The 22987-nt window shown below is 65.5% G+C and overlaps 2 protein-coding genes across 3 annotated transcripts in view; one reads left to right on the top strand and one right to left on the bottom strand.

The window, feature by feature from the left end:
* The window catches only part of EEFSEC (eukaryotic elongation factor, selenocysteine-tRNA specific), an 86341-nt gene extending 68769 nt beyond the window's left edge, over positions 1–17572 (top strand). The window contains exons 6-7 of one of the 2 annotated variants that reach the window (XM_075995935.1): positions 13342–13485; positions 17103–17572. In XM_075995935.1, coding sequence (XP_075852050.1) covers positions 13342–13485; positions 17103–17246 — 288 coding nt within the window. In that variant the 3' untranslated portion in view covers positions 17247–17572. Of the gene's footprint in view, positions 1–13341; positions 13499–17102 lie in introns of both variants that reach the window. The other variant, XM_075995934.1, reaches the window with a different exon arrangement.
* Positions 1–22987, bottom strand: part of MGLL (monoglyceride lipase) — a 401877-nt gene that overhangs the window by 259255 nt on the left and 119635 nt on the right. The window lies entirely within an intron of this gene.

The raw sequence follows: 22987 nt of genomic DNA, 5'->3' as shown, positions 1-22987 counted from the left end.
ACCTCGAGCGATCCTCCTGCCTCGGCCTCCTCCCTCCCGAGTAGCTGGGACTGCAGGCATGTGCCACCACGCCCGGCTCGTTTTTTCTATATATATTTTCAGTTTTCCAGCTCATTTCTTTCTATTTTTTTTTTAGTAGGGACGGGGTCTCGTTCTTGCTCAGGCTGGCCTCTACCTCCTGGCCTCGAGCGAGCCTCCCGCCTCGGCCTCCCTCCCGAGTAGCTGGGACTGCAGGCATGCGCCACCACGCCCGGCTTGTTTTTTTTTTTATATTTTTACTTGTCCAGCTCTTTTTTATTTTTTAGTAGAGACGGGGTCTCGCTCTTGCTCAGGCCGGCCTCCAACTCCCAGCCTCGAGCGATCCTCCCGCCTCGGCCTCCCTCCTGAGTAGCTGGGACTACAGGAATGAGATACCACGCCGGCTAATTTTTTGTATATATACATTAGTTGGCCAATTAATTTCTCTTTATAGTAGAGACGGGGTCTCGCTCTTGCTCGGGCTGGCCTCCAACTCCCGACCTCGAGCGATCCTCCCGCCTCGGCCTCCCTCCCAGAGTGCGGGGATGACAGGCGTGAGCCTCCGCGCCCGGCCTCAGACGCAGTTTTCACGGAGGCCTCCCTGGTCCCCTGTCGGGGGTGAGGTGGAGAAACCAAGCTCTCGGGCCAGGAGGGGAGGCTCGGCCTCCATTCTTGGGGACGGGACAACAGGTGGCTGGAGGACAGCATGCTTAGCCTCCCCCGGGACGGTCGGGTGGGTCCCGGGACGCACAGAGCTGGGACAAGAGAAGACCAACGGGGTTGAGGACGGGCAGACAAGACACAGGGACCTGAGGGGTCCGGGGGTGACGGTCTCCCAGGTAGACTGAGTCTTGGGTACGTCTCAACTTTACTTCAAACACCCGGCTATAACTCGGCAGGGAGGAGGCTGAGGCAGGAGGCTCGCTGGAGGCCAGGAGTCGGAGGCTGCCGTGAGCGAGGCTGACGCCACGGCGCTCACTCCAGCCCGGGCGACAGAGCCAGACTCGGCCTCAAAAAGGAAAGGGAAAAAAAGGCTCGGTGAGATGGCACCGTGGTGCATGCCTGTCGTCCCAGCACTCGGGGAGGCCGAAGCCGGAGGATCGCTCGAGGTCGGGAGTTGGAGGCCAGCCCGAGCAAGAGCGAGACCCCGTCTCTACTGAAAAAATAGAAAGAAACGAACTGGACAAGTAAAAATATATAGAAAAAATGAGCCGGGCGTGGTGGCGCATGCCTGTAGTCCCAGCTACTCGGGAGGGAGGCCGAGGCGGGAGGATCGCTGGAGGTCGGGAGATCGAGGCCAGCCTGAGCAAGAGCGAGACCCCGTCTCTGCTAAAAAAAAAAAAAAAATAGAAACAAATTACTTGCACAACTAAAAATATATAGAAAACATAAGCCGGGCGTGGAGGCGCACGCCTGGAGTCCCAGCTGCTCGGGAGGCTGAAGAGGGAGGATTGCTCGAGGTCAGGAGTTGGAGGCCAGCCTGAGCCCAAGAGCAAGACCCCGTCTCTACTAAAAATAGAAAAAAAATTAACTGGCCAAGTAAAAATATATAGAAAAAAGTAAAACGAGCCGGGCGTGGAGGCACATGCCTGTCGTCCCAGCTACTCGGGAGGGAGGCTGAGGCAGGAGGATCGCTGGAGGCCAGGAAGTGGAGGCTGCTGTGAGCGAGGCTGACGCCACGGCGCTCACTCCAGCCCGGGCGACAGAGCGAGACTCGGTCTCCAAAAAAAAAAAAAAGAAAAGCAGAAACCCTCTTATTTACCCTCAAAACCTTGTAGAAAATCCAGGTCCCGTCTCGGCAACTCGCGGAGCCAGGTGAAAGGTGTTGGCGGCGGGCGTGGCCGACGGGTCCGGTCACACGTGGGGGACGGAACCGTCAGAGTGTCCCGGTGGGGAGAGGACTGGGGTCCCGGGAAGTCCGGAACGTTCCCCGAGCCCAGGGGGTCGTGGGGGGACAAGTGACCAGAACCGGGGGGGGTCCCCAAATGATTTAAGGAGTGGGGGGCCGGGTCGCCGTCCCTCAGATTGAGGGAGAGAGGGGCGCACAATCCGCACATGCGCACAGCGGGACAGGCAGCGACCGTACAGAGGGACAGGCAGCGACCGGCCGTACAGAGGGACAGGCAGCGGCCGTACAGAGGGACAGGCAGCGACCGTACAGAGGGACAGGCAGCGACCGGCCGTACAGAGGGACAGGCGGCGACCGTACAGAGGGACAGGCAGCGACCGGCCGTACAGAGGGACAGGCAGCGACCGTACAGAGGGACAGGCAGCGACCGGCCGTACAGAGGGACAGGCAGCGGCCGTACAGAGGGACAGGCAGCGACCGTACAGAGGGACAGGCAGCGACCGGCCGTACAGAGGGACAGGCGGCGACCGTACAGAGGGACAGGCAGCGGCCGTACAGAGGGACAGGCAGCGGCCGTACAGAGGGACAGGCAGCGACCGTACAGAGGGACAGGCAGCGGCCGCACAGAGGGACAGGCAGCGACCGGCCGTACAGAGGGACAGGCAGCGGCCGTACAGAGGGACAGGCAGCGACCGGCCGTACAGCGGGACAGGCAGCGGCCGTACAGGGGGACAGGCAGCGGCCGCACAGAGGGACAGGCAGCGACCGGCTGTACAGAGGGACAGGCAGCGACCGGCCGTACAGAGGGACAGGCAGCGGCCGTACAGAGGGACAGGCAGCGACCGGCCGTACAGAGGGACAGGCAGCGGCCATACAGAGGGACAGGCAGCGGCCGTACAGAGGGACAGGCAGCGACCGTACAGAGGGACAGGCAGCGACCGTACAGAGGGACAGGCAGCGACCGGCCGTACAGAGGGACAGGCAGCGGCCGTACAGAGGGACAGGCAGCGACCGTACAGAGGGACAGGCAGCGACCGGCCGTACAGAGGGACAGGCGGCGGCCGTACAGAGGGACAGGCAGCGGCCGTACAGAGGGACAGGCAGCGACCGTACAGAGGGACAGGCAGCGGCCGCACAGAGGGACAGGCAGCGACCGGCCGTACAGAGGGATAGGCAGCGGCCGTACAGAGGGACAGGCAGCGACCGGCCGTACAGAGGGACAGGCAGCGGCCGTACAGGGGGACAGGCAGCGACCGTACAGAGGGACAGGCAGCGACCGGCCGTACAGAGGGACAGGCAGCGACCGGCCGTACAGAGGGACAGGCAGCGGCCGTACAGAGGGACAGGCAGCGACCGGCCGTACAGCGGGACAGGCAGCGGCCGTACAGGGGGACAGGCAGCGGCCGCACAGAGGGACAGGCAGCGACCGGCTGTACAGAGGGACAGGCAGCGGCCGTACAGAGGGACAGGCAGCGACCGGCCGTACAGAGGGACAGGCAGCGACCGTACAGAGGGACAGGCAGCGACCGTACAGAGGGACAGGCAGCGACCGTACAGAGGGACAGGCAGCGACCGGCCGTACAGAGGGACAGGCAGCGACCGTACAGAGGGACAGGCAGCGACCGTACAGAGGGACAGGCAGCGACCGGCCGTACAGAGGGACAGGCAGCGGCCGTACAGAGGGACAGGCAGCGACCGTACAGAGGGACAGGCAGCGACCGGCCGTACAGAGGGACAGGCGGCGGCCGTACAGAGGGACAGGCAGCGGCCGTACAGAGGGACAGGCAGCGACCGTACAGAGGGACAGGCAGCGGCCGCACAGAGGGACAGGCAGCGACCGGCCGTACAGAGGGATAGGCAGCGGCCGTACAGAGGGACAGGCAGCGACCGGCCGTACAGCGGGACAGGCAGCGGCCGTACAGGGGGACAGGCAGCGACCGTACAGAGGGACAGGCAGCGACCGGCCGTACAGAGGGACAGGCAGCGACCGTACAGAGGGACAGGCAGCGGCCGTACAGAGGGACAGGCAGCGACCGTACAGAGGGACAGGCAGCGACCGGCCGTACAGAGGGACAGGCAGCGACCGTACAGAGGGACAGGCAGCGGCCGTACAGAGGGACAGGCAGCGACCGTACAGAGGGACAGGCAGCGACCGTACAGAGGGACAGGCAGCGACCGGCCGTACAGAGGGACAGGCAGCGACCGTACAGAGGGACAGGCAGCGGCCGTACAGAGGGACAGGCAGCGACCGGCCGTACAGAGGGACAGGCAGCGACCGGCCGTACAGAGGGACAGGCAGCGACCGTACAGAGGGACAGGCAGCGGCCGTACAGAGGGACAGGCAGCGACCGGCCGTACAGAGGGACAGGCAGCGACCGGCCGTACAGAGGGACAGGCAGCGACCGGCCGTACAGAGGGACAGGCAGCGGCCGTACAGAGGGACAGGCAGCGGCCGTACAGAGGGACAGGCAGCGGCCGTACAGAGGGACAGGCAGCGGCCGTACAGAGGGACAGGCAGCGGCCGTACAGAGGGACAGGCAGCGGCCGCACAGAGGGACAGGCAGCGACCGGCCGTACAGAGGGACAGGCAGCGGCCGTACAGAGGGACAGGCAGCGACCGGCCGTACAGAGGGACAGGCAGCGGCCGTACAGAGGGACAGGCAGCGACCGGCCGTACAGAGGGACAGGCAGCGACCGGCCGTACAGAGGGACAGGCAGCGGCCGTACAGAGGGACAGGCAGCGACCGGCCGTACAGAGGGACAGGCAGCGGCCGTACAGAGGGACAGGCAGCGGCCGTACAGAGGGACAGGCAGCGGCCGTACAGAGGGACAGGCAGCGGCCGTACAGAGGGACAGGCAGCGGCCGTACAGAGGGACAGGCAGCGGCCGTACAGAGGGACAGGCAGCGGCCGTACAGAGGGACAGGCAGCGGCTGCACAGAGGGACAGGCAGCGACCGGCCGTACAGAGGGACAGGCAGCGGCCGTACAGAGGGACAGGCAGCGACCGTACAGAGGGACAGGCAGCGACCGGCCGTACAGAGGGACAGGCAGCGGCCGTACAGAGGGACAGGCGGCGACCGGCCGTACAGAGGGACAGGCGGCGACCGTACAGAGGGACAGGCGGCGGCCGGCCGTACAGAGGGACAGGCAGCGACCGTACAGAGGGACAGGCAGCGGCCGTACAGAGGGACAGGCAGCGACCGGCCGTACAGAGGGACAGGCAGCGGCCGTACAGAGGGACAGGCAGCGGCCGTACAGAGGGACAGGCAGCGACCGTACAGAGGGACAGGCAGCGGCCGCACAGAGGGACAGGCAGCGACCGGCCGTACAGAGGGACAGGCAGCGGCCGTACAGAGGGACAGGCAGCGACCGCACAGAGGGACAGGCAGCGGCCGCACAGAGGGACAGGCAGCGGCCGGCCGTACAGAGGGACAGGCAGCGGCCGTACAGAGGGACAGGCAGCGGCCGTACAGAGGGACAGGCAGCGACCGGCCGTACAGAGGGACAGGCGGCGACCGTACAGAGGGACAGGCGGCGGCCGTACAGAGGGACAGGCAGCGACCGGCCGTACAGAGGGACAGGCAGCGACCGGCCGTACAGAGGGACAGGCGGCGACCGTACAGAGGGACAGGCGGCGGCCGTACAGAGGGACAGGCAGCGGCCGTACAGAGGGACAGGCAGCGACCGTACAGAGGGACAGGCAGCGGCCGTACAGAGGGACAGGCAGCGGCCGCACAGAGGGACAGGCAGCGACCGGCCGTACAGAGGGACAGGCAGCGACCGGCCGTACAGAGGGACAGGCAGCGGCCGTACAGAGGGACAGGCAGCGACCGGCCGTACAGAGGGACAGGCAGCGGCCGTACAGCGGGACAGGCAGCGGCCGTACAGGGGGACAGGCAGCGACCGTACAGAGGGACAGGCAGCGACCGTACAGGGGGACAGGCAGCGACCGGCCGTACAGAGGGACAGGCAGCGACCGTACAGAGGGACAGGCAGCGACCGGCCGTACAGAGGGACAGGCAGCGACCGTACAGAGGGACAGGCAGCGACCGTACAGCGGGACAGGCAGCGGCCGTACAGCGGGACAGGCAGCGGCCGTACAGAGGGACAGGCAGCGACCGTACAGAGGGACAGGCAGCGGCCGTACAGCGGGACAGGCAGCGGCCGTACAGGGGGACAGGCAGCGACCGTACAGGGGGACAGGCAGCGACCGTACAGGGGGACAGGCAGCGACCGGCCGTACAGAGGGACAGGCAGCGACCGTACAGAGGGACAGGCAGCGACCGGCCGTACAGAGGGACAGGCAGCGACCGGCCGTACAGAGGGACAGGCAGCGACCGGCCGTACAGAGGGACAGGCAGCGACCGTACAGAGGGACAGGCAGCGACCGGCCGTACAGAGGGACAGGCAGCGGCCGTACAGAGGGACAGGCAGCGGCCGTACAGAGGGACAGGCAGCGACCGTACAGAGGGACAGGCAGCGGCCGTACAGAGGGACAGGCAGCGACCGTACAGAGTGACAGGCAGCGACCGTACAGAGGGACAGGCAGCGACCGTACAGAGGGACAGGCAGCGACCGTACAGAGGGACAGGCAGCGGCCGTACAGAGGGACAGGCAGCGACCGGCCGTACAGAGGGACAGGCAGTGACCGGCCGTACAGAGGGACAGGCAGCGACCGTACAGAGGGACAGGCAGCGACCGGCCGTACAGAGGGACAGGCAGCGGCCGTACAGAGGGACAGGCAGCGGCCGTACAGAGGGACAGGCAGCGGCCGTACGGCGGGACAGGCAGCGACCGGCCGTACAGAGGGACAGGCAGCGGCCGTACAGAGGGACAGGCAGCGACCGTACAGCGGGACAGGCAGCGACCGACCGTACAGAGGGACAGGCAGCGACCGTACAGCGGGACAGGCGGCGACCGGCCGTACAGAGGGACAGGCGGCGACCGGCCGTACAGCGGGACAGGCAGCGGCCGTACAGAGGGACAGGCAGCGGCCGTACAGAGGGACAGGCAGCGGCCGTACAGAGGGACAGGCAGCGACCGGCCGTACAGAGGGACAGGCAGCGACCGGCCGTACAGAGGGACAGGCAGCGACCGTACAGAGGGACAGGCAGCGGCCGTACAGAGGGACAGGCAGTGACCGGCCGTACAGAGGGACAGGCAGCGACCGTACAGAGGGACAGGCAGCGGCCGTACAGAGGGACAGGCAGTGACCGGCCGTACAGAGGGACAGGCAGCGACCGTACAGAGGGACAGGCAGCGACCGTACAGAGGGACAGGCAGCGGCCGTACAGAGGGACAGGCAGCGGCCGTACAGAGGGACAGGCAGCGGCCGTACAGAGGGACAGGCAGCGACCGTACAGAGGGACAGGCAGCGGCCGTACAGAGGGACAGGCAGCGGCCGTACAGAGGGACAGGCAGCGGCCGTACAGAGGGACAGGCAGCGGCCGTACAGAGGGACAGGCAGCGACCGTACAGAGGGACAGGCAGCGACCGTACAGAGGGACAGGCAGTGACCGGCCGTACAGAGGGACAGGCAGCGGCCGTACAGAGGGACAGGCAGCGACCGTACAGAGGGACAGGCAGCGACCGTACAGAGGGACAGGCAGCGGCCGTACAGAGGGACAGGCAGTGACCGGCCGTACAGAGGGACAGGCAGCGACCGTACAGAGGGACAGGCAGCGACCGTACAGAGGGACAGGCAGCGGCCGTATAGAGGGACAGGCAGCGGCCGTACAGAGGGACAGGCAGCGGCCGTACAGAGGGACAGGCAGCGACCGTACAGAGGGACAGGCAGCGGCCGTACAGAGGGACAGGCAGCGGCCGTACAGAGGGACAGGCAGCGACCGTACAGAGGGACAGGCAGTGACCGGCCGTACAGAGGGACAGGCAGCGACCGTACAGAGGGACAGGCAGCGACCGTACAGAGGGACAGGCAGCGACCGTACAGAGGGACAGGCAGCGGCCGTACAGAGGGACAGGCAGCGGCCGTACAGAGGGAAAGGCAGCGACCGTACAGCGGGACAGGCAGCGGCCGTACAGAGGGACAGGCAGCGACCGTACAGAGGGACAGGCAGCGGCCGTACAGAGGGACAGGCAGCGGCCGTACAGAGGGACAGGCAGCGGCCGTACAGAGGGACAGGCGGCGGCCGTACAGAGGGACAGGCAGCGACCGTACAGAGGGACAGGCGGCGACCGTACAGAGGGACAGGCAGCGACCGTACAGAGGGACAGGCAGCGACCGGCCGTACACAGGGACAGGCAGCGGCCGGCCGTACACAGGGACAGGCAGCGACCGTACAGAGGGACAGGCAGCGACCGGCCGTACAGAGGGACAGGCAGCGACCGGCCGTACAGAGGGACAGGCAGCGACCGGCCGTACAGAGGGACAGGCAGCGACCGGCCGTACAGAGGGACAGGCAGCGGCCGTACGGAGGGACAGGCAGCGGCCGTACGGAGGGACAGGCAGCGACCGTACGGAGGGACAGGCAGCGACCGTACAGAGGGACAGGCAGCGACCGTACAGAGGGACAGGCAGCGGCCGTACAGAGGGACAGGCAGCGACCGTACAGAGGGACAGGCAGCGACCGGCCGTACAGAGGGACAGGCAGCGACCGGCCGTACAGCGGGACAGGCAGCGGCCGTACAGGGGGACAGGCAGCGGCCGCACAGAGGGACAGGCAGCGACCGGCTGTACAGAGGGACAGGCAGCGGCCGTACAGAGGGACAGGCAGCGACCGGCCGTACAGAGGGACAGGCAGCGACCGTACAGAGGGACAGGCAGCGACCGTACAGAGGGACAGGCAGCGACCGTACAGAGGGACAGGCAGCGACCGGCCGTACAGAGGGACAGGCAGCGACCGGCCGTACGGAGGGACAGGCAGCGACCGGCCGTACGGAGGGACAGGCAGCGGCCGTACAGAGGGACAGGCAGCGGCCGTACAGAGGGACAGGCAGCGGCCGTACAGAGGGACAGGCAGCGACCGGCCGTACAGAGGGACAGGCAGCGGCCGTACAGAGGGACAGGCAGCGACCGGCCGTACAGAGGGACAGGCAGCGACAGGCCGTACAGAGGGACAGGCAGCGGCCGTATAGAGGGACAGGCAGCGACCGGCCGTACAGAGGGACAGGCAGCGACCGGCCGTACAGAGGGACAGGCAGCGGCCGTATAGAGGGACAGGCAGCGACCGGCCGTACAGAGGGACAGGCAGCGGCCGTACAGAGGGACAGGCAGCGACCGGCCGTACAGAGGGACAGGCAGCGACCGGCCGTACAGAGGGACAGGCAGCGACAGGCCGTACAGAGGGACAGGCAGCGGCCGTATAGAGGGACAGGCAGCGACCGGCCGTACAGAGGGACAGGCAGCGACCGGCCGTACAGAGGGACAGGCAGCGACCGGCCGTATAGAGGGACAGGCAGCGGCCGTACAGAGGGACAGGCAGCGACCGGCCGTACAGAGGGACAGGCAGCGACCGGCCGTACAGAGGGACAGGCAGCGGCCGTACAGAGGGACAGGCAGCGACCGGCCGTATAGAGGGACAGGCAGCGACCGGCCGTACAGAGGGACAGGCAGCGGCCGTACAGAGGGACAGGCAGCGGCCGTACAGAGGGACAGGCAGCGACCGTACAGAGGGACAGGCAGCGACCGTACAGAGGGACAGGCAGCGACCGGCCGTACAGAGGGACAGGCAGCGACCGGCCGTACAGAGGGACAGGCAGCGACTGTACAGAGGGACAGGCAGCGGCCGTACAGAGGGACAGGCAGCGACCGTACAGAGGGACAGGCAGCGACCGGCCGTACAGAGGGACAGGCAGCGACCGGCCGTACAGAGGGACAGGCAGCGACCGTACAGAGGGACAGGCAGCGACCGTACAGAGGGACAGGCAGCGGCCGTACAGAGGGACAGGCAGCGACCGGCCGTACAGAGGGACAGGCAGCGACCGGCCGTACAGAGGGACAGGCAGCGACCGGCCGTACAGCGGGACAGGCAGCGACCGGCCGTACAGAGGGACAGGCAGCGACCGGCCGTACAGAGGGACAGGCAGCGACCGGCCGTACAGAGGGACAGGCAGCGACCGGCCGTACAGAGGGACAGGCAGCGGCCGTACAGAGGGACAGGCAGCGGCCGTACAGAGGGACAGGCAGCGACCGGCCGTACAGAGGGACAGGCAGCGACCGGCCGTACAGAGGGACAGGCAGCGGCCGTACAGAGGGACAGGCAGCGACCGTACAGAGGGACAGGCAGCGGCCAGCCGTCCGATTTGGGGACGTCTCCCTCCCGCCCCTGCCCTGTCTCAGGGTGACAGTCGGCGGGGTCGGGGGTCGGGGGTCAGGGTTCCCACCTCCCGTCTCTTGTCCCTCCGAGGAGACTGGGGGGGGAAAGGCAGGGAGGCGGCGTCCCGGGCAGACGCGCCGGCCGGGCCCCAGCGGGGCGGAAGCTTCCAGAAGCGTGGGGGGCGCGGGGCTCGCAGGAATGCGGAGCCTCTGGTCCCGAGCGGCCAGGGCGGGCGGAATGCAGATGCTTATCGCGTCTCTCACCCGCCAGCCGTCACCGGGCGGGACGGCCGCGGCCGCCTTTTATCTGCGGCCATGAATCATCCGGACCGGCCTCCGTTTTCTCCGGGAGGTTTCGAGGCTGGACTCGGGGGCCGGTGCCCGCCTCGCGTTCTCTTTTCTTTTCTGTTTTTTTTTTTTTTATGAGACAGATTCTCGCTCTGCGGCCCGGGCCGGGCTGAGCGCCGCGGCGTCGGCCTCCGAATCCTGGGTTCCGGCGATGAGCCTCCCGCCTCGGCCTCCCTCCCGGGCGGCTGGGGCCACAGGCGGCGTGAGCCCCCACGCCCGGCTCGTTTTTTTGTAACTGTTGTTAATGGGTCGATTAATTTCCTTGTATTTTTTTTTTTTTTTTTTAGTAGAGACGGGGTCTCGCTCTTGCTCAGGCTGGCCTCGACCTCCTGGGCCTCGAGCGAGCCTCCCGCCTCGGCCTCCCTCCCGAGTGGCTGGGACGACAGGCACGCGCCTCCACGCCCGGCTCGTTTTTTTTCTATATATTTTTAGATGGTCGATTAATTTATTTCTATTTGGTATTTTTTGGAGAGACGGGGTCTCGCTCTTGCTCAGCCTGGCCTCGAACTCCTGGCCTCGAGCGATCCTCCCGCCTCGGCCTCCCTCCCGAGTAGCTGGGACGACAGGCATGCGCCACCACGCCCAGCTTGTTTTTTCCATATATATTTTTAGTTGTCCAGCTCATTTCTTTCTATTTTTTTAGTAGAGACGGGGTCTCGCTCTTGCTCAGGCTGGCCTCCAACTCCCGACCTCGAGCGATCCTCCCGCCTCGGCCTCCCCGAGTGCCGGGGTGACAGTCTGCGAGGCTGGGTTTGGTTTATCTCTGTTTGTTCAAACGCGGGTTCACGGACGCGCGTGGCACACGCTTTCCGGTCTCCGGGAGAAACGGGGAAGGGGGTGAAACGGCCGCGGCGTAGACGCTGGAAGAGCCACACGGCTGGGACTTACAGCCACGAGCTGTGTGACCCTGGGCTTGGCGCATGACCTCTCTGTGCCCGCTGCCCCAGTAGGCAGCGTGGAGGTTATGAGGGCAGGGAGGCCGGGCGCGGAGGCTCACGCCTGTCATCCCGGCACTCTGGGAGGCCGAGGCGGGAGGCTCGCTCGAGGCCGGGAGGTGGAGGCCAGCCCGAGCAAGAGCGAGACCCCGTCTCTGCTAAAAAAAAAATACAAAGAAACGAGCTGGACGCCTAAAAATATATAGAAAAAAACGAGCCGGGCGTGGAGGCGCACGCCTGGAGTCCCAGGGGAAGAAAGGAAGCTGGGCCGCCGTTCGGCCGAGGCCGGCCTCCCCACTGGGCCTCCGGCTGGTCCCACTGCCGAAGTGGCTTTGGGTGTCCGACCCCTCGGCCCCGGGAAGCCGCAGGGAGACGGCAGAGCGGGCAAAGGCCCCCCTTTACCGCCCACCACCCATCCTGGGCCCCAGGGGACGCTGGGGGTAGAGGCTGGGGGTAGAGGCCAGAGGTTGAGGCCGGGGGTAGGGATGGGAAAAAAAAGAAGAGGCTTTCCCCACCACCCATGCAGGGCCCCAGGCGAGGCTGGGAGTAGAGGCCGGCAGTAGAGGCTGGGGGTAGAGGCCGGCAGTAGAGGCTGGGGGTAGAGGTCGGAGGTAGGGATGGGAAGAAAAACACGAGCCTTTCCACACCCCCATCCCCCATCCAGGGTCCCAGGGGAGGCCGGGCGTAGAGGTCAGAGGTTCAGGCTGCAGATAGGGATGGGAATAAAAGAATGACCAGGGGAGGCCAGAGGTTGAGGCCGGGGGTAGGGATGGGGAAAAAAAGACAAGCCTTTCCCCACCCCCACCACCCATCATCCAGGGCTCCAAGGGAGGCCGGGGGTAGAGGCCGAGGGTAGAGGCCAGAGATAGGGATGGGAAGAAAAACACCAGCCTTTCCCCAGCCCCCATCATCCAGGGCCCCAGGGGAGGCCAGGCGTAGAGGCCGCAGGTAGAGGTTGAGTGTAGAGGCCGGAGGTAGGGACGGGAAGAAAAAGACCAACCTTTCCCCAGGCCCCATCCAGGGTCCCAGTGGAGGCTGGGCATAGAGGCCGAGGGTAGAGGCCAGAGGTAGGGATGGGAAGAAAAAGACCAACCTTTCCCCAGCCCCCATCCAGGGCCCCAGTGGAGGCTGGGCATAGAGGCCCAGGGTAGAGGCCAGAGGTAGGGACGGGAAGAAAAACACCAGCCTTTCCCCAGCCCCCCTCCAGGGCCCCAGTGGAGGCTGGGCATAGAGGCCGAGGGTAGAGGCCAGAGGTAGGGATGGGAAGAAAAAGACCAACCTTTCCCCAGCCCCCATCCAGGGTCCCAGTGGAGGCCGAGTGTAGAGGCCAGAGATAGGGATGGGAAGGAAAACACCAGCCTTTCCCCACTCCCAACCACCCTTCTTCCGGGGGCCCAGTGGAGGCTGGGCATAGAGGCCGAGGGTAGAGGCCAGAGATACGGATAGGAAGAAAAAGACCAGCCTTTCCCCAGCCCCCATCATCCAGGGACTCAGTGGAGGCCGGGCGTAGAGGCCAAGGATAGAGGCCAGAGATACGGATAGGAAGAAAAAGACCAGCCTTTCCCCAGCCCCCATCATCCAGGTACTCAGTGGAGGCCGGGCTTAGAGGCCAAGGGTAGAGGCCAGAGATACGGATAGGAAGAAAAAGACCAGCCTTTCCCCAGCCCCCATCATCCAGGGACTCAGTGGAGGCCGGGCGTAGAGGCCGAGGGTAGAGGCCAAGTCTAGAGGCTGGAAGTAGGGACAGGAAGAAAAACACCAGCCTTTCCCCACCAGCCATCATCCAGGGCCCCAGTGGAGGCCGGGCGTAGAGGCCGCGGGTAGAGGCCGAGTCTAGAGGCCGGAGGCCGGAACGGGGCGGGTGGAGGCCGGGCCTCCGCTCCTTCCCCGCCGCCGACGGACTGTCCGGCCGCAGGCGACGGGCGAGGGCGGCGTGATCGGGCGCTCGCTGTTCAAGAAGGAGACGAACATCCAGCCGTTCGCGGGGCTGCGCGTGCGCCTGTCCACCGGCGAGCTCGGCCTCATCGAGGGCGCCTTCGGCCAGAGCGGCAAGTTCAAGGTCAGCGTCCCCGGTGAGTGGCGGGGCCGGGGGGGGACAGGCAGGCTCGGTCCCCGATCCCGGCTTCGCGGGGGTCGGCGGAGGCCAAGCAGGGAGGCCGTGGAGGGTGGCGAGGTCGGGATGCGGTCCGGGCAAGGGTCAAGGTTGCGGAGGTCGCGGTTCCGGTGTTCGGAGTCCGTTCTGGGGAGGTGCCGGGTCCGAGGGGAAGGGGGGCGGTGAGCGAGGGGGTCTCGCTCCAGGGGGGAGGGGACGGGGGGTGTTTGGGAGGGGAGGCTGGGAGGGGAGGCTGGGGGAGAGAGGCTGGGGGTAGAAGCCAGGGAGAGAAGCCAGTGGTAGAGGCTGGGGAGAGACAGCCAGGGGTAGAGGCTAGGGAGAGAGGCCACAGTTAGAGACTGGGGAGAGAGGCTAGGGTTAGAGGCTGGGGAGAGAGGCCACAGTTAGAGACTGGGGAGAGAGGCCACAGTTAGAGACTGGGGAGAGAGGCCACAGTTAGAGGCTGGGGAGAGAGGCCACAGTTAGAGGCTGGGGAGAGAGGCCACAGTTAGAGGCTAGGGAGAGAGGCTGGGGAGAGAGGCTAGGGTTAGAGACTGGGGAGCGACTCCCTGGGTAGAGGCCGGGTAGAGAGTCCGGGCTAGAGGCTGGGGAAGAGACTCCAGGGGTAGAGGCCAGGGGTACAGGCTGGAGAGAGAGGCCAGGGTTAGAGGCTGGGGAGAGAGGCCAGGGGTTGAGGCTGGGGAGAGACTCCAGGGATAGAGGCTGGGGGTAGAGGCCAGGGATAGAAACCAGGGAGTGAGGCCAGGCGTAGAGGCCAGAGAGAGAAGTGAGAGAGAGAGGCTAGGGAGAGACTCCCGGGTAGAGGTTGGGGAAAGAGGCTGCGGGTAGAGGCCAGGGAGAAAAGCCAGGGGTAGAGGCTGGGGAGAGACTCCAGGGGTAGAGGCTGGGGGTAGAGGCCAGGGAGAGAAGACAGGGGTAGAGGCTGGGGAGAGAGGCCAGTGGTAGAGGCTGCGGGTAGAGGCCAGCAAGAGAGGTTGGGGGTAGAGGCCAAGGAGAGAGGCTGGAGAGAGAGGCCAGGGGTAGATACCAGAGAGAGAAGCCAGCGACAGAGGCCGCAGGTAGAGGCTGGAGGTAGAAGCCAGGGAGAGAAGCCAGTGGTAGAGGCTCGGGGTAGAGGCCAGCAAGAGAGGTTGGAGGTAGAAACCAGGGAGTGAGACTGGGGAGTAGAGGCCAAGGAGAGAAGCCGGGGAGAGAGGCCAGGGGTAGAGGCTGAGGGTAGAGGCCAGGGAAAGAGTCTGGGGAGAGAGGCCAGGGGTAGATGCTAGAGAGAGAAGCCAGGGAGAGAGGCTGGGGGTAGAGGCTGAGGGTAGAGGCCACGGAAAGAGGCTGGGGGTAGAGTCTGGGGGTAGAGGCCAGGGAGAGAGGCCGGGCAGAGAAGCCAGGGGTAGAGGCCGTCCCCCGCGTCCCCCGCGACTCTGGCCCGAAGAGCCTCCGAGCCTCGACCTCAACCCAGAGCCCGGACAGACCCGGGGCCTCGCGTAGGGCGGAGGCTCCGGGCCTCCCTTTAGGCGGCGGAGGAGGCCGGGCCCTCCACTGGGCGAGTGAGGCCGGGGCGCCGAGATCCGGGGGGGTTCCTAGTCCCCCCACCCCGACCTCCGACCTCGGACTCCACGGGAGGCCCGGCCTCCACTCCTGCCCCGAGGAGGCCGGCCTGAGCAAGAGCGAGACCCCGTCTCTACCAAAAATACAAATAAATTAACCAAATAAATAAAAATAGAAAAAACGAGCCGGGCGTGGTGGCGCGTGCCTGTAGTCCCAGCTACTGGGGAGGGAGGCCGAGGCAGGAGGCTCGCTGGAAGCCAGGAGTCGGAGGCTGCTGTGAGCGAGGCTGACGCCACGGCGCTCACTCCCGCCCGGGCGACAGAACGGGACTGTTGTCCCAAAAACAGAAACAAAAACACGGAAAGCCACCGAGCGTCACAGTCGTGCCCGTCCTCAGCCTCGACACTTCCGGCCTCCGTTCCTGTCACCCCAGCCCGGCCTCGCCACGTCACCCCCAAAGGGAGACCCCACTGTGTCCCCCCGTTGTCCCCCCGTTGTCCCCGGCCTCCAAGGCGGCCTCGCAGAGGCCACGGGGGGAGGAAGGACGTGCTGAGTTCCGAGAGGCCGGAGCGACCTCGGCCTCCAAGCCTCGACCTCCGGGGTCTGGTTCCCACCGTGGAGGCCGGCCGCCAAAATCGTCCCCCGTCCGGTCCCCTCCCTTCCCCCGCCACCCCCCGGGGACCCGCCACCCGCCGGCCTTTGAAGGCCCTGGGAAAATGTCGCGCATTCCTGCCCGGCGACCCCCGGCCTCCCCCCTCGGCCTCCCCCCTCCTCCGCCCCGGGCGGCCTCCGCTGCTTGGGCCTTTTGTGCGGCGGCCGGAAGAGGCCAGAGGCCAGCGCGGGCCCGGGAGAGACACGGTTCCCAGGGGAAGCGGAGGTGACAGCCGGGTCCCCGAGCGTCACCTCGGGGCCCCGTTACCCCCCCGCCCCGCGCCGCGATTTTGAGGTCTGGGAGGAGGAGGAGGCCGAGCAGGGAGGCAGACACGCACGCACACGCACACGCGTGTGTGGGACGCCCTGCGGGGCCCGGGAGTCCCTGTCACCACTGGGCTGTCACCTGAGCACACAGGCGGGTGGCTTTTTTTTTCTTTTTGGGAGGCAGAGTCAGCCTCGCTCACGGCAGCCTCCGACTCCCGGCCTCCAGCGAGCCTCCTGCCTCGGCCTCCCTCCCAAGTAGCTGGGACTACAAGGCATGCGCCTCCACGACCGGCTAATTGATTATTATTATTAGTTATTATTAGTTGGCCAATTAATTTCTTTCTATTTTTATAGTAGAGACGGGGTCTCGCTCTTGCTCAGGCTGGCCTCCAACTCCCGGCCTCCAGCGATCCTCCTGCCTCAGCCTCCCTCCCGAGTAGCTGGGAGGACAGGCATGCGCCACCACGCCCGGCTCGTTTTTTTTCTATATATTTTTATTTTTCTAATTAATTTCTTGCTATTTATAGTAGAGTCGGGGTCTCGCTCTTGCTCAGGCTGGTTTCAAACTCCTGGCCTCGAGCGATCCTCCAGCCTCGGCCTCCCAGAGTGCCGGGACAACAGGGGTGAGCCTCCACCGCGCCCGGCCTGTTCCAGAATGTTCTAAGCTGCAAGGCCGGAGGCCGGAGCTGGCCGCCGTCTCCTCTTTCTGCCTCCCGACCGGGCACAAAAGGCCACCGGGGGAGTCCGAGCCGGTCCGGGTGACACTCGTCACCACCGGACTCTCTGGGCGTCTCAGAAGAGCAAATTGAACGGCCGAGTCCCTGGCCGGACGCGGCGGAGGCTCACGCCTGTCGTCCCGGAACTCTTGGAGGCCGAGGAGGGAGGCTCGGTCGAGGCCAGGAGTTGGAGGCCGGCCTGAGCAAGAGCCAGACCCCGTCTCAAAAACATATATACAAGCCTGAGAGACAAAGAGTCTGAGTTCGGCCTCCAGTTAAGGCTGAGTGGGAGGTCGGGACAGGAGGCCGGGCAGCGGAGGCAGGGGTTGGGGTTGGAGGCCAGCCCGGCCTCCAGTTCCGACCGGCCTCTCCTCTGTGTCCTCGCAGGCGGCCTCAGCGAGGAGGCCAAGAGGATCCTGGCCCCGGCTCCCAAGAGGCGAGGCCGGGCGGGCCGCGGGGAGGCAGCCTCGGCCTCCCCCGGGCAGGAGGAGGCCACGGAGCAGGCGGAGGCCGCAGCCCAGCAGCACGTGACCCTCAGCCTCTCTTTCAAGCGCTACGTCTTCGACCCCCAGAAACGCATGGTCCAGTCGCCCTGACGGCCTCCGCGCCCGGCCTCCGCGCCCGGCCTCCGCGCCCGGCCTCCGCACCCGGCCTCCGCACCGAGCCTCCGCGGCAAGCGGGCCCGGGGGCTGCCGTGCCAGACGGCCCCAGTGACGAGCTGGGGACAGCGGTGGCACTTGTCACCGAGCCCCGGAAAAGGAACCGGCCTCCGCCGCGCCGTTCGAGGCTCCGCCAGGCCTCCACCCCTGGCCTCCTCGGTCTCCGACGGCTGCCAATAAATGTCACGTGTGTCCACAGTCGCTTGTCTCGTCTCTGTCTCTCTCTGGAGTCCCGGGATGGGAGGCCCAGATCCACGCGGAGGCCGGCCGTGGAGGCCCGAGTCTGGAGGCCCAGGGCCTCCACCCTGGGGTTGTTTTTTATTTTGTGAGACAGAGTCTCGCTCTGTCGCCCGGGCTGGAGTGAGCGCCGTGGCGTCAGCCTCGCTCACAGCAGCCTCCAACTCCTGGCCTCCAGCGAGCCTCCCGCCTCGGCCTCCCTCCCGAGGAGCTGGGACGACAGGCCTCAGCCGCCACCACGCCCGGCTTGGACCCGGGGTTCGATTGGAGGCCAAGGGCTTCTGGAAGATTCCAGACACCCCAACCCCCCGCCCCGACCGTTGCCACCAAGCACGTCGTTAGAAAAGAGGCCTCCGCGGAGGCCCAGGAGGGTGGAGGCCTGGATCCTCCTCAGCTGTCCTCCCGCGGGCGACCCGAGTGAGGCCACCTCCTCGTGCGGGTCGTCGCCCCGCCCCCGCCAGGGCCCCCCGGGGTCGGGGGCGGCCATGACAGTCAATGTCCCCAGAGAGAGAGAGGGAGGCCGGGTGGGGAGGCCAAAGAAACCAGCCTCAACAAGATAAGGCTTATCTGGGGGGAAAAAAAAGTCCGTCTGATGGAAACAGGCTTCAGGGTTAATTCGGGTTGGGCAGGGCAGGCCGGGTGGGGTTTTGCAGGTCGAGTAGGAGTTTTCCAAGCCGGGCGTTTCGAGGGGAGGAAGGGCGGCGCGTGGCCGCGGCGACATCGGCTGGGGGTGGGGACGCTCGGTTGGCGGCCTCTGTGTGTGTGTTTTCTCGCCGGCCGGGGCAGGCCGCATGGGGTTTTGCAGGTAGAGTAGGAGTTTTCCAAGCCGGGCATTTCAAGGAAGGGAAGGGCGGCGTGCGGCGGAAGCAATGTCGGCCGTGGGGGGGCGGCCTTCGTGGCTGAACAGGGACGAGGTCGGGGCCTCCCCAAGTCCCCACCGCCACCCCGTCCCCGGCCCTGCTCAGCCTCGACCTCCCTGAGCCTCCACTCGGGCAGCCCCCGGTTTAAAGAGAGTCAGTAGTCAGCCAGGCGTGGAGGCTCACGCCTGTCATCCATCCCGGCTACTCAGGAGGAGGCCGAGGAGGGAGGATCGCTCGATCGAGGTCAGGAGTTGGAGGCCAGCCTGGGCCACACAGCGAGACCCCGTCTCTATTTAAAAAAAATAGAAAGAAACGAGCCGGACGACTAAAAATATATAGAAAAAAAACGAGCCGGGCGTGGAGGCGCATGCCTGTCGTCCCAGCTACTCGGGAGCGAGGCCGAGGCGGGAGGCTCGCTTGATTGAGGCCAGGAGTCGGAGGCCGCTGCGAGCGAGGCCGGCGCTCACTCCGGCCCGGGCGACAGGGCGCGACTCTGTTTCCCCTCCTTACAAAACCAAGAAGGAGAAAGGGTCGCAGCCCGAGCTGGGAAGAAAGCCACAAGTGGAGGCAGGGAGGCCCCATGGGGTGGAGGCCGCATTGGGTGGAGGCCGCCGGCCCGGGGGGGACGGGGACCCTGCGTCCCCGATCAGATTTGGGGCGGCCGGTGGTGGCCCGATGTCCCCGGCCACCATCGGGGTGTCACTCCTCCCAGAATGCACCGGGGCGGGGTGACCTTTGCCCCCCAGCAAAGACCTGTCCCCTCCCCCGTTACCCAGTCCTGTCCCCTCCCCCCCATGAGGCCACAGGGCGGCGGGGGGTCACGGAGGGGTCACCCCGATTTCTCTCGGCCTCTATTCTCACCTTCCCCTGAGCCTCCTCTCTGGGCCTCCGGAGGACCGAAGTCCACACAACCCCTGAGTCCTGGGCGGCCCCCCAAAAGACGGGGAACTTTGGGGGGTGTCACCCGGCCACCCCAAGTCCCCGGCTCTTCTAATGTGGATACCCGGCTTCCCCCGGGGGGGAGGGGAAGGGGTGAATGGGCACAGAGGGTAAACTGAGGCACGGAGAGAGGGATTCATTTTCCTCCTCCGTGCAAAAAAATCGCCACGTGGCGGCCACCGAGCCCCGTCCCTGCGGACAAGCGGGCCCGGGGTTGGGGTCAGCGGGTGTAGACGGGGCCGGGCGGTCCCCACCCCCGCCAACCCCCCCCCCCCGGGTCACAAGGCGGGTTGGCGGCTGATAAGCAGAGACGACGGTTGGGGACAGTCACGGGCCCCAGATAAGCAGGCGACAAACATCTCCCGGTGGCCGGAAGGGGCCGTTGAGGCTGCGGCCTCCACTCTCAGCCTCGACCCCCTCGCCGGGCTCCTCTGGGCCGTGTCCCGAAAAAACCCCAGGGACGCCACCCGGACGCCCCAGACTCACTCAGGCCACGTCCCCGAAGTCCGGAGGCCCACGCCTGTCACCCCGGCACTCTGGGAGGCCGAGGAAGGAGGATGGCTCGAGGGTGGAGGCCGGGGGTCGGAGGCCGGCCTCAGCTCGAGAGCAGAGACTCCCCCGTCTCAACTAAAAATATAAGCTGGGCAAATAAAAATAGAAAAAAAAAAAAACGAGCCGGGCGTGGAGGCGCATGCCTGTAGTCCCAGCTACTCGGGAGGGAGGCCGAGGCAGGAGGATTGGTGGAGGCCAGGATTCGGAGGCTGCTGTGAGCGAGGCTGACGCCACGGCACTCACTCCAGCCCGGGCGACAGAGCGAGACTCTTGTCTCCAAAACCAAAAGAAAAAAAACAAACAAAAAAAAACAGGACTTCCAGGAGGCCCCGGCCAGCAATGGCCTCTCCCAGCCTCCAGCCTCCAGCCTCTACCCTGCCCGGGGGGGACCGGACTCCATGTCGCCTGTTGGGACTCGGGGACCTTTCAAGCGCCCTCCTGTCCCCCCCCCACCGTGGAGCCCTGGAATAATAGCAGGGGAGACCCAGCATTGAGGCCCGGCCTCCAGCCTCAACTCGGAGGCCCAGCCTCCACGCCGGGCTCGGAGTCCTGCACAGAGACCGGCACAGCCTCTAAAAGTTGAGGCCAGCCCGCTCTCAAGAGGCTCGTTCCGGGCCCGGGGGGGCCTCTGTGCTCAGAGGGGACAGGGGACAAGAGGAGGCCACATGGGCCTCTACCTGCGGCCTCTTTGCAGTAAGCGGCCTCCAGGGTCCTCAAGAACTGGGCCTCGGCCTCCAAGGCCTGCATGATCTCGGGGCCTCAACCCCGAGCGGCTGGCGGGGGCCTCCGGGAACGGCTTTTCCCGAGGGTGACCGGCGGGTGACCCTCCCGAGCTGGCGGGAGGAGGAAGGGCGGGTTTATGAGCCGGGGAGGGAGGGAGGGAGGCCTCGAATTCCTGCAGGCGGAGGGTAGAGGCCCGTGCCAATCTCTCCGCCGGCTCGGGGGCCTCCCTGGGCCTCGGAGCCTCTTTTCTCCGCCCCGGCCCGGGTCATCTGGAGGCCAGGACTCTGAGCGAGCCTCACGGCCGCCGTCCCGGCTCTCTGGGAGGCCGAGGAGGGAGGATCGCTCGAGGTCGGGAGGTCGAGGCCAGCCTGAGCTCAAGAGCGAGACCCCGTCTCTATTAAAAATAAAAGAAATTAATTGAACGAGGAAAAATAAATATAGAAAAAAAAAATGAGCCGGGCGTGGTGGCGCATGCCTGTCGTCCCAGCTACTCGGGAGGGAGGCCGAGGCAGGAGGATCGATTGAGGTCAAGAGGTCGAGGCCGGCCTGAGCTCAAGAGCGAGACCCCGTCTTTACCATAAAAAAATACAAATTAATTAAACGAGGAAAAATATATAGAAAAATATTAGCCAGGTGCAGTGGTGCAAGCCTGTAGTCCCAGCTCCTCGGGAGGGAGGCCGAGGAGGGAGGATCGTGCGTGAGGTCAGGAGGTTGAGGCCAGCCTGAGCAAGAGCGAGACCCCGTCTCTACTCAAAATAGAAAGAAATTAATTGGCCAACTAAAAATATATAGAAAAAAAACGAGCCGGGCGTGGTGGCTCACGCCTGTCGTCCCAGCTACTCGGGAGGGAGGCCCAGGCGGGAGGATCGCTGGAGGCCAGGAGTTGGAGGCCAGCGAGGCTGTCCCTTGTCTCCGGACGGAGGCCTGGAAGGCCAGAGCCGGCGGCGGGTCTCTTTTTTCACAGTCCCCTCGTGCTGTGTGACCCCAGGCAGGTCGCTAGCCCTCTCTGAGCCTCTGCGTTTCCATGCAGGTGTAAGAAGGAGGCTCTGGCCTCCACTGCCCGGGAACCAGCTGTCCGGGGGGATTTGGCCCGGCGGGGACAGGGACGGGGACAGGGGACCGGACGGGTCACCCGGGGGTTCCCTGCATGCGATGCCACCGGTCGCCAACAGAGGGCAGGAGTGACCCGCGCCAGGGCCGCCCGGGCTGGGCCTGGGTGGGGACAGGGAGTGGAGGCCGGGGAGGGTCCCCCGTCCCGCCCAGCCTGTCCCCCTCTCGTCACCCCCGGTCTGGAACACTCAACCCGCGTGTCACATTTTTGGGGTTACAGACTTCCCAAGTCCCCGAAAGGCCGGGTTTGGGGGAGGCCCAGGAGGGAGGTCGGGAGGTGGAGGCCAGCCTGAGCAAGAGCGAGACCCCGTCTCTACTAAAAAAATAGAAAGAAATTAATTGGCCAACTGAAAAAAACAGAAGAAACAAAAAAAATATATATATATATATAATATTAATTAATTCTTGGAGGCCGAGGAGGGGAGGATCGCTGGAGGTCAGGAGTTCGAGGCCAGCCTGAGCAAGAGCGAGACCCCGTCTCTACTAAAAACAGGAAGAAATTAATTGGCCAACTAAAAATATAGAGAAAAAATGAGCCGGGCGTGGAGGCGCATGCCTGTAGTCCCAGCTACTCGGGAGGGAGGCTGAGGTGGGAGGATTGCTCAAGGTCAGGAGTGGAGGCTGCTGTGAGCGAGGCTGACGCCACGGCACTCACTCCAGCCCGGGCGACAGAGCGAGACTCTGTCTCAAAAAAATAAAAGAATGAGAATGAATTTTTCGCTTTTCCGTGTCTTTTTTTAGTAGCTCACAGCAGCCTCCGACTCCTGGCCTCGAGCGAGCCTCCGGCCTCAGCCTCCCTCCCGAGTAGCTGGGACGACAGGCGTGCGCCTCCACGCCCGGCTCGTTTTTTTCTATATATTTTTACTGGTTCAATTAATTTCTTTCTATTTTTAGTAGAGACGGGGTCTCGCTCTTGCTCAGGCTGGCCTCGACTTCCCGACCTCGAGCAATCCTCCCGCCTCGGCCTCCCAGAGTGCCGGGACGATAATCCTGACCCTCCGCGGCCGGACGCCTCTCATATTTTCCCCCAAATGCGTGCTCCCCGCTGCGTGGCCGCCTCGGTCTCCCCCTGTTGTCCCTCCTCCTTGGGGCTCATTTGCCTAAACCTCCCAGAGGGAGGCCGGCGGAGGAGGCCCGGACCGCGACAACCTCGGCCGGGGATAACACCGAACTCACGCCGCGCTTTTTTAAC

The sequence above is a fragment of the Microcebus murinus genome, chromosome 20 (assembly GCF_040939455.1).
Source record: "Microcebus murinus isolate Inina chromosome 20, M.murinus_Inina_mat1.0, whole genome shotgun sequence".
NCBI classification, from domain to species: domain Eukaryota; kingdom Metazoa; phylum Chordata; class Mammalia; order Primates; family Cheirogaleidae; genus Microcebus; species Microcebus murinus.
This window is presented reverse-complemented; position numbering and strand designations above follow the sequence as displayed.